General features: G+C 33.9%; 1 protein-coding gene across 1 annotated transcript in view; it reads left to right on the top strand.

Moving 5' to 3' along the window:
* Positions 1–1,394: 1,394 nt before the first annotated feature.
* LOC105336070 (reversion-inducing cysteine-rich protein with Kazal motifs) overlaps positions 1,395–11,980 on the top strand; it is a 43,366-nt gene continuing 32,780 nt past the window's right edge. The window contains exons 1-2 of the mRNA XM_066073554.1: positions 1,395–1,753; positions 6,580–6,635. Coding sequence (XP_065929626.1) covers positions 1,699–1,753; positions 6,580–6,635 — 111 coding nt within the window. The 5' untranslated portion in view covers positions 1,395–1,698. The remainder of the gene's footprint in view (positions 1,754–6,579; positions 6,636–11,980) is intronic.

Genomic DNA, 11,980 nt, shown 5'->3' with positions numbered 1-11,980 from the left:
TGAAATATGAAATTAGAGTTTTTCTGGGGGAAGTTGTCCGCCCCCCCCCTTCCCCACCCCACTTAGATCCGTGCATATACATGTAATCAATTTCAAAAAATTTAAAACGTCGGTTTCCAAAAAAAAAAAAGTGTACGTGGAGTCCCCTTTTACTAGCTACGTGTCTGCTTTAGAGTTGTACGGTGTACTCTACAGTTATGAGCTAGTACAACAAGTACATTTGTACACTAGACAGGCACGTATACTTATTGATGTGTTAAAGAGATGTGTGTGCACTGGGTCTTCATTTGCAGAAGAAATTGGTTTTCTCTAACAATCATTCTGTATACTGCATGGAACTGCGTTCTAATGTTTTGTATGTATATACATTAATTACATGGGTATAGGTCTACTGCTTTCTTATATTATATATATATGCACTATAATTAAAAACAGATTGTGTACGATATTTTTGTAAATTTTGATACACTGCAATATGAAAATCATTTACTAAAGGTGTTTATACAGTCAACTTTAACTTAATATGACCGTACAATTATTCATACTGGATAAGTCAACTTGAACGAACTATATATATATTTATATTTACTAGAAAAAGTAAATATGGACATCGACAGTCTATGCATGCAGATCTATGCGGGTCCAGAAAATTTTTTTTTAACCGGAAAAGGTTTTAAAACAAATTGTTGACTGCAGAGAGTGTGGGGGGTTGTTGGCTAAGCCTATATGTACAACTACGGTGTATTTCAATAACTTTACAATACCTGAAAATTGAAATTGATAAATCTGAATTGTCAGCACCCCCCCCCCCCCGGTCCCGCCCTTCTCCCTCCCTCTACAAGATATGCGCATGCTGTGAATGTGAATGCACGTGACTATTCGAATCTTTGGATCATTGGTATACCACCCCCCCCCCCTTTTTTTTCTTCATTTTGTGTGTATGAATTCAAGTAAGCCACTAAGGTTCCGAAATATATCTAAGTATGACATTATATTTAAAAAAAAAATTAATTGAACCAGTTTTATCAAATACAGTTGCTAAGTCTATAGCATCTGAATGAGCCATTCCCTGACAGTTGTCCACAAAGTTAATTTCCCATCATTGTCAGGTTTCCACAGGTAAACTCTACTGTTTGCCGGCATCATTTAACATTTCTAAAGCCCCATTCACGTTTCAAATAATTCCATTAACTTTAACAAGAAGAGCACCGCCTGTGCTAAAGCGAGGATTAGCATTACTGACCGCCCGTCCAGTTAATAAAAGAGAAATTCTCTGCCCTTCGATTGGCTTTCTAAGTTCCCATTCAAAAAGCGCTTTTACCTGCCCAGGTACGAAAACCTTGAAATACCTGGCGTGTTTTATAGATATAGGGGGAAAAAAGTTATTAAATTTTTAAGAATATCGGGTGATTAAGCAGTTACTGTCAGCCAAAGAAATTAATTAGTGTCTAACTTCGATGTATAAAAAAGAAATAATAAAAAAAATATCCTGGTATTAAAATACGCGCAGTTCGTCAAGCGTTTCAAAAAATCTGACATTTAGACCGGGAGTTAAACGGAACAGCCGGTATACACAGAAAGCACATTGCTACGATCCGATCAAGAGAAAAAAAACCTCATTCAATGTTGATAGTTCGGCGAGAGCTTCGCAAGGAATACGATGTGTGAATTTTGTGTGCACCTTGTGAATTTAGCAACATGATTGTGTATATTTTACTGTCACTGGGCCTTATATCGCACGTTAATTGCAAAGGTAAGTTGTTACCTTACGAATTGCCCCAGATAAAAGGATTTTCTCTCTCTCTCTCTCTCTTTCGTGTGTATTGAATTTCTTTACATGCAGTCCGCCATGGCAAAAACAAATCGAAAACTGTAACCGGGGGGTTAGATTTGCCAGGATATCTACGAGCTCCTAGCCCTCGACAAGTTGAGAGAAAGACATAAATAACGTTAAAAAACGTCTAAATTATTTATTGTCATTTAATAGATTTATCTATCCGATTTGTAAATGAGTCGGGCAGGATTCTATTGGTGTGTGTTGATCTGTGTCGGAGCTAATGTACCGAGTGTGTGGTTTTTAAAATAATTATATCGACATTTTTTATCGAACAGTTTGTAGTATTTCACACCATATTTTTTCTCTCTCTCTCCCTGGAATGCATAATCATTATGATATGATTTTAATATAGCCGAAAATAGTTTCTACACTTATTTTAATGACTTTTCCACCAGGTTTATTTTACACAACACCTGTATTATTGAATGGGAGAAAAATAGGAAGGAGAAAATGAATGTAGAATTTAATCAACATTCTCACATATTTAAAAAAATTATTCTCAATTTGGAGGGGACCTAATTAGTGTTTATCAGTATTACATTACACACAGCTTATAAGTTATATCGTGACTGCATGTTGGGGAAGTTGGAGAGATTCTGAGACCTCTAATTGTCGCTTAATTTAAAGGTGAAACATAGAGCTCAGAATTACTACAGATTGATCAGAGATCTGCTTGATCGTATCATAATGTGGAGTCAGAGATGTAATATCGCAGTCCAACATGTGTAATCATTATCTTGTAATTAGATTATCGGATCCAATCGAGATTTAAAGAGTCTAGATCATCCTATCAAAATTGAAGCAGCATCAATATAGGTCTTCTCTAGCTGGTTAAAGGATTTCAGTGGGCAACTCTAAGGGCCACATGCAATCAATGGAGTAATTAACTTTTTCAGAAAATGGGGAAAAACGCTTTTTTTGAGTTTTCTCTAACTGGCAGTTTTTGTGTGTTTGTATTTTGGATTGTGCTTGGATTTTTTAAAATTGAGGTCCAGTTTGTCATAGCAGGCTAAGGGATTTGAACTGAGTCTATAGAATAATAATTTACATTCGGTGTCTTAGCTGTCAAAGCTTTAGGGATCCTGTTCGAATCCTTTATAATGGAGATCCCATGTCCTTGGGACTGAGCTAACTGATTCTTAACGAGTTAATCTTTTGAATTATTATTGGATTTGACTCTAAGTGTTATTATTAGTATAAAAGACTTTATGATTCTGAGTTCTTTATAAAAGAAGTCCCATTACTGTATATATGACTTTAAGAATCCTTTATTTAATAGACCCTTTTATTGTTATTGGTTCTGCTCTGTTGCCGGGCAAATTAATATACTTTGCCAAAATTTTAGTAGGTAGATAATTAAATAACTTAAATGAAACATTGATTGACGTTACGTCATATTTCGACGAACTATAACATTTTGCCCTGCAAACGAGCAGAACAGCGGGTACCCTGAAAGGGTCTTACATGTAGCTATTAAAAAAAAGTCTATTTGAATCCCTTGGCATATCACGGGGGACCAAAAACCAGACTATTGAGTGAGTAATTAGATATTATCAATAGGAATGCAAATCAATCAATCATTTTCAAGAAATCTTTAATATACCAAAACAAATTACCTGTATTATAATTATTTAAAAATCTAGTTAATGCGGATAATCCATTTAATTTAGAAAAATATCAAACTTATTCATTTTCATGCAGATATTTATATTCAAAAGTCAATGATCAGAAAAAAAAAGTGGCCGTCTAAATGTTGCATACATGTATTCATTGTGACATAACTTTACACACTGATAATGTGAAACTTCCTTTATTGTTAGATTAAACTGGTTCGATTAAAATATATTGGTTATTTTGGGTTTTTTTTTCTTTTAAAAACAGAACGTGTATTATGATAAGCCAACTGACTAAATGCAGCGACATTGTGTATTATAGTAATATTTAGTCTGACTCCTATGAATTCCAATTTAACTTTTTTTTTAAGTGAGAGCATTTAAGTTTACAGATGCTAAAGCTGCAATGATTTAGGATCCTTGTCTTTTCTTTTAATGACATAAAAATGTAGGAAAATAGTGAGATCTGAAGTCTTGATTTAGGATATTGCAAGGTGGTGTGTCTGTCTGTCTGTTTGTTTGTGTGTCTGGGGGGGGGGGGGGGGGGTACCGCCGGACCGGTATATCCCACTCAAACCTCGAGAGAATCCATACAACCCATTAAATAAATAGTATTTTTCCTCAATATTTTGGTGGAATTTTTAAACTATTGTTGAGGAAAAACAATGATTTTAAATTGTGAAGTTAAAAGTAATACTGTTGCACATTTTGTAGATTGCAGAGCACATTGTATAACATTTTGTGGGTATCACCATCGATTTTTTGGGGGGTTTCTTGGCTAAACTACTTTCTTTATAGTTATAATAATATCATGGCCTAAATTGCCTTTGATTTTGATGCCATCTCTTGATATTTCTGGCCTGCTCTTTTGTTACATTCTGTGCTACTATATAGGCAAGCATCAATATATCTGTGTTACTATAGGAAAGCATCAAAAGAGTTCTAATGCAGTTATAGGGTTTTTTCATCCAAGGAGTTGGAAGAGTATGCATTGTAAACAGTACTTAGTGCATGCATTGTTTACATTCCTAATATTTATCATAGTGGATATCAAAAGACAGTTACTACATACATGTAATAATAATAATAATCCAACAGTAATATATGCCAGATAAAATAGTATCGCCATTGTATGAGAGAGAGAGAGAGAGAGAGAGAGAGAGAGAGAGAGAGAGAGAGAGAGAGAGAGAGAGAGAGAGAGAGAGAGAGAGAGATATGGACAGAGGAATGAAGATAGAAGATAATGATAGAGAGAAAGAAAGATGTATGGATGGACAGACAGATGGACAGAGCAGAGGAATAAAGAGAAGAAAATGATTGAGAGAGAAAAAGAGTGAGAGAAAGGGAAATAGTTAGGGGGTATGCATACATGTACGTATCACCAGAGAGCTCTTAAATGGGGAATCAGATTTTTATGAAGATTTTTATAGAGGTGTCCAGGTACAATGCATGCTAGTCAATCATTATGAAATCTACCTGCTATTTCTTTCTGTACCATATGCCTGTATATGATTTTTGTATAAGATTTGTCTCACTAACTTCTTTATAGGCTTTATGATTTTAACTCCACTTAAAATATTGGCACCAAAAAAAATCCCTAAATCACCATGTTGATTTGAGAGACCAGGAAATCTGATGCTACAGTATGGAAATAGGGGCTTGTATAATTTATGTATTTAAACATCAAAATTTCCTTCTGATGAAATTAACTTTGTCATTTTATGAATATCATCTAAACAATTGGAAAACATGGCATTGAGAAATAATTTATTCCGATTCATAATAAATGAGTGAATTAGCATAATTTTTCCATAATATTCTGATTACGAGTGCTGATCTAAGACCCTCGCCGAAATGCACCTTATCCAATGTACATCAAGATTTCTATTCATTTGTTTGAAATGGAGATTAAATATCAGGTTGTCTAAAAGATATGGAAATGCAGAGGGATGGTTTTTTTTTGGGGGGGGGGAGGGGAAGTTGAGTGGGATGTTGGACCAAAGACCCCAAAAACGGAGGCCATGCATCATATGACTAGATAGGATATATATATTTTTATGTACTTATTCTTTAAAACAAAACAGTAAAATTTAGTTTAAATTTGAAATTCCTGTTATAGAGCAGTGGTGTAAAGCACAATTTCATAAAATTTTATAAAAATTTAGAAATGTTTTTTTATTAAAATATTGTACAATTTGAAAATTTGAAAACGATTATTAATATATAAATATATATGTATATATTGAATTTGATGTACTTTCATCCTAATCATTATAAATATTTTGAGATGTACCTTAATATGCCACTTTTAAAGATTAAACCTGCAGCTTTAATTAAACATCTCTAGTCATTATACACAGCAATTAGAAGAGTAATACAGAAGAAATCAATTTGGAGAGCTAGGTGATATTGATTCATTATGATATTGACACTTTTTCTTGGTTTGTTTTTAATTTCATGTTCAAATAGTCCGTGAATTGTTTTCTGTTTTTCTTTATTATTCAAGAGGTGCTGTAACTGGTTATAATCAATCTTTGGTTGATTTGTTCCCTTTCCTGGCCTCCATAACTTTCCTTGTGTGAATTATTACAATAATGTATAGTCAAACCTACTGTTAAAAAACTTCGAGATATCCAAGTATTCGAGATATTGAGGGTAAAATACTTTAAAAAATGAGTGGTTGGGACTTAAAAATGACGTTGACATATCCATTGTATTCGAGATATCAGTGTTCAAGATATTGCTGCAGTTCAACTGTATATTGATACATTTCTTTGTTATTCACTGTTTTAAAAATATATTTTGAAATAAATAAAGGATCTATTATGATTATGATAGTATATGAAGTTATTCAACAAGTTGTGAGAATTTCAATACCTGGGCTATGCCAAAAATAATAATTTTCTCATATATATATATATATATCTTATGTTTTGATCGTTGATATTAACATCCATTTGTTTTATTCTATTTAATTGATATATTACACCTATATCATTTAAAAAATATAAGAATTTTATTAAAAAAAAATTATTGATACAATATATTTTGTTCCTTTTTTTTCTACTGTTACATTTTATCAATAATATTTTCCTATGATGTGTAATCCATACGTTTTTTCTTTTGCAGCCCCGATATGTTGCAGCTCTGTAAGAAACGAAGAATGTCGCACCGCCTGTCAAACGGTAAGGGTTCAAAACTCAAAACTACATATTTTTATGTTAGAGGGGCAACTCTGTAAGGAACCCAGATAAGGGAAAAACTCAGAACCTATGTTTTTAACTGAAGGGGACAACTCTGTAGGGATCCTTTCACAAGTTTTTATTCAATAAAATCCTGTGTCGAAGCCTCGAATGAAGAAGTGATTTCAAATTTTTCATCTCCATTATTATATATAGTAAGGAGGGTTAATTCAAATGATAAAAGGGCATTCAAATTTGTATGGGTTACTTATACACTAACTGTGGTCAATGAGAACTCATTTAATTGCTACATATACTCTGCAGACTGATTGAGATCTTTTCCGTGATAAACAGTTTGCTGGTTTCAAGATATTGTAGGGGCTAACTACGGCAAGTCACAAGAACCTTATTTTAAGATCATATCCATATATTGAATAAGTGATGTCCATGGAGGCTTCTCCTTTTGTTTTCATAGACATCATTTAAATTTATCAATGTAAAAAGGATAATTTGATTTTAGAGGGAGGAATGCTTGTGAGGTTGCCATAGATTCAGTCACTGAATACAGTTACAAACACTTGTCCCGGAAATAGGTCAATTCATCATAGATGAACCAATACACATTATATCGTATGTAAATGACACTTACAATTATTTTTAGAGTTTTTTTTTATTGATATATTTCCTTATTTGGTACGTCAGTGGTTGCATTTTGTCTTTTTCCTTGTTCATAAGTCTCCTAAGTCAGCTAGCATTCTGATTATTGTAAAATTTTGTAATATATACAGTAAAAATAAAGATGTAAGAATGGATAAAGCGAGCTGGATGGTTATAAATTTGAGACTTTTTTTCTCCTCAAAGAAGTGGACGGGGATTAAAACTATTAATAAACTGTCTGTCCACTTCTCTAAAGAGAATAGTTGGTTTCATGTATGCAGTGGGCGAAGTTAATAGAACTTTCTAATGTAGACATTTTCAAGAAATTTTATTTTTTGAGAAAAAAAAAAAAAAAACAAGTCGAGAAGGAATAATGAAAATTAAAAGGGAAAATATTCCAGGTGCGTTGTGATGTTTATGCAGCATTTTCGCCCCTTATTTTTGAACAAAATGTTGATGAAAGCTGATCTCCAGAGTGAAATACGAAATCTTTGTCGCCGCTTCTGTCAGCTTGGAGACATCAGTGCGACGGAGCTGACATTTATAGGCTAGGGAAGTCTTTGAACTCGTCCTTAACAATCAGAATGCTATAGCGTGGAATATGATAATTTATTAAATATTATGTGCATATATAATTGATAAAACGTTCACTGTACAATGGTAAAAAAAGAACCCAGAGAAAATAGCTTGTTGCAATGCATGTTTATTATAAAGTTTAAAGTTTTTTTGCCATTTGTTGCGACCAAAAAATAGCAAAAGAGGATTGATCACAATCTAAATCAGGAATTTAATCTCAAAATTATTTGATGTTTATTTAAGGAAAAAATGATAGAAATGGAAAGGAAATTGAGAAAACCTGATAAAAGTTTTCTGAATAAACAACGTAACTTAAAAGATAGATGTTGGCTGTTCTGGAAATTGAGCAGATTTGATAGAAGTTAGTGATATGAATAATCAGATAGTTCTGTTACTGGAGTATTGTTTGTACTCTAGTGCAGGGCTTTGTTTTTGCACCATTCTTCATTAGATTGATTCAGAGATTATAACAAAAAGGTGGCGAAACCCTGCGCTAACATCACTTGAAAAGTGGATAGATCCTTCACTTACAAACAAACGCACAGACGAGGTCGCGACTTGGGGCTGAGCGACTGTCAGTCATTCCCGAGCCGATCAAAACAGTTTAAAGCGTTGGGTTGATTTATGACCGAGATAGGATACGGAGTTGTGAAATTCTATACAGCCCCTCGTAACTTTGTGTGTTCCAATCATTAAGACTTAGGGCCTTAGCGCTGTGTTTATCTGGCAGTGTAACTTGCCCCGTGCTATTTAATCCTGGCCCACAGTAGCTTGGTGTTAGCTCAAGAATTTGAAACTTTTTAAAATTGGTTTTCTCAATGGCTTATCGAATGTATTGATAAATGCATGCAGAATGTCTAAAGGTCTTTTTTCTTTTTGAGAGTGTGTGTATGTGTGTATATGTTTGTTCATACATATATCTCCAAGTTTAAGACGGTGCTTACAAGAAGTGAAATGAAACTTTACATGTATTTTTAGTGATTTGATACGTAGCAGTCATTGGTGTATTATATGGGCAAAGTTGGTTGTAAACATAGACATCCGTAGTTCCAGTCAGAAGGAAATAAAAGGTTTCTTAAAGTCAAGCAGGATCAATAAAAAAGACAGACTTCAAATTTAAGAAGGCTGAATAGCTGTGGCCATTTTTAGAGTTATATTTACACCCAAAAGTGAAGAGCTCTTCATATAAATATGCTCAAATTTTAAAGTTAAAGTGATTTTATTTTTTTCTGTACTATGTAATAGTTTATGGCCAAACATATCACATGTCAAAGTTTTAGAGAGATCTGATGGTGAATATTGTGACCCCACAACCTCCCTAAATAATCAAAGTATTGAACATCCTATCAGAACTACAGTTAATTACAGTAGAGTTATTTTCCCTTGTTTCGGATATGGTATACATGTATTATTGAAAATTGCTGATAATGCCTTATTAATATTCTGCAAAATGAGTTTTTTTCTCTCAAAGAATAAGGAGACTGTCTGTTGACATTGAGTAAATATTCACAAAAAAAATTTTCTTCACATTCAATTAGTGAAGATCACCCCCCCCCCCCCCCCCAATAAAAAGCAAAAAAATTCCATTCTTTACAGTTGGCACTGACTGATATCACAAAATACTAAACTCAGGGTGAACTTCTTATGTTACGGAGGATGCAAGAGTTATATAATATTGCAGTGTGGTATACATTAAACAGACATGATACAATAGTACTAACTCTGCAGATGAAGACAAATATATAAGGAATCATTCTTAAGTTTGAGTATTATGAGGTGATAATTTCGGTAGGGGCGTGATCAAATCCAATAAAGCCCTAAGGGCTTTATGATAGATTTGATCACACCCGGACCGAAATTATCATCTCATAATATTCAAAGAATGATTCCTTATTACTTATATTTATATAATTTTAAGCAATCGTACCATTATATATTCAAGTGATAGATTAGCAAACCCCGCTGGCGCCTCGATTTGGCATCATTTGTATTATGGGTTATATAGTACAAAATCGATACGTAGTGTTATCACAGGCGAAGACACTGGAAAATGTAAATATAAACGGATAGAAACAGATTTGACGTAAGGTATAGAAGTGAAAGTGATGACATTGATGGGATCGAGGTTCATTTCTCAATTCCAACTGCATTCATATATAAAAATGGTGTAATAAGATAGAAAAATTTTTTTGCTGTTAAATGAATTGTATGAACTACCTAATTCTGAAGGAAAATATTCATAACTTTCACTTTCTCTGTAAGTTGAAATTGATGTAACAAATCCATCAAGACTAACATGAACTGATTTATATAGGAACCTAGTCACCTTCACTTGAGCCTAAATTCAGTGAAATCCAGAGGTTATCTTTGATCCAAAGTTCATCTTAACTCTAGATTTTTAGAATTGTGCCCAAGTTTAATTTTGTTTGGCATCTGATTTAGAATTTTAATTTCCGGCAGGGTAGGGGGGAGGGAGGGGGGCTGCCATGTGACCAGGTGACAAGGGAGGAAGAATGACAGCATTTAATTGGAACAAAGGAATTTAATAAAGGTGAAAAAAGAAATTAAAATCCAGAAGAAAAATGGTGAAGTAACTCCAAATCAAACAGCAACTTGGATCACTTAAGGACATTATCTTAGTTTTTTCTTACCTGTCAGTTTAATTAAAACGGGTAGAATTTTAAAATTGAGGCTGTCTGACACCTCATTTGTTACTCCTAAAGCCACAGTGTTTACTCTCCGCTTATTAAGTCGAGAGTTGGACTCGGATCCCTAGGAATTTGGAGATATCTGCATGAAGAAGGGAGAGGGAATCGTCCAGACACACACCATGTCTGTTGGCTGAGAGGGATATATCAGTAATCCGTCAGGACATCCGAGGGTTTATCCTTTACGCTTGTCGCCGTGATGTAACTGGTGCACCCCTCCTGTAATCATGACTTTCGGATTTGATGTTTTATGTACTCCATGACTTGTGAGAGAGAGAGATAAAGAGAGAAAGAGAGAGAGAGAGAGAGAGAGAGAGAGAGAGAGAGAGAGACAGACATACAGGGATGGGAAAGAAAGAAAAAGGCAGGGAAAGAGAGAATGGCACAGAGATAGAGAGAAAGAGAAGAGAGAATGGCACAGAGATAGAGAAAGGCAGAGAGAGAGAGAAACTGTAAGATCAACACGGATTAAGTTTGTTCTGCGAAATTCAATTTCAGTTCTTGATGGATAAAGGAGGGGTTGATGGATAAATACTTAGAAATCGGTGGAAAAATCTCGCAATTTTGATTCTTCCCTCTGTCTACAGGGTGTCTCAACAATTACCCCAGGATTCTCCTCTCTGACGAAATTGTTTTGAAAATTGTTTTGTGTTTTATGATTACGATATATTTTCTTTTTTCATTTTTGAGAATTCTTGAACAATTACACTGGGGGTTACCATGGAAACATATCTATTGCACCTCCATTCCAATTACCCCGGTGATGAGTTATGGGTTGCCAGTATCATTCAGCCATTGTTTTAAATTCAATCACCATAGCAACAGGTAGTTCTGTGATATTCCAGATGATTAGGGGTTTTTTTTTTTTTACTGTTAATGTCTTGAAGTGATAGGTCATTGTTCTTTCCTTAAAGTAATGCCTGTCCTAGAAAGAAAGCAGATCCTCAGGCCCCTTGTTACTGGCTGTGTAATGTGCTGAAAAGGGTGAATGGACAGCAACTTACTGCTGTAGAATTTTATTTACCACAGAAAAAACTTCTAGTTAAAAAATTCCATCTGTTTGAATATTTCCACACATATTTTTTCAAGAATCTAAGTTAATTGGTTAAAAAAAAATGCATGACCATCCAGCAACCTTTATTAATTTGACTCAGAGAATCTAGCTACTATTTAAAACTGGAAATTATTCCAAAACTTAATATTCATCACAAGGTTTAAAAGAGGACTTCTGGATATCCAAGCCATTGAATTATGGAAAAATTTGTAAGGGCATAACTTTGTGGATTAATTGCCTGAGTTTTCATAGATTTATGGAGTTATAATTTTTTTAAGCTTAGCTTGGCATATGAATAGTAGGATTTTTCAAATATGTAAATTCTTAAGAGATTTTTTAGGGGTACAAAATAA

This window comes from Magallana gigas, chromosome 10 (assembly GCF_963853765.1).
Source record: "Magallana gigas chromosome 10, xbMagGiga1.1, whole genome shotgun sequence".
NCBI classification, from domain to species: domain Eukaryota; kingdom Metazoa; phylum Mollusca; class Bivalvia; order Ostreida; family Ostreidae; genus Magallana; species Magallana gigas.
Note: the sequence above shows the minus strand (reverse complement) of the source record. Positions and strands in the feature narration are given on the sequence as shown.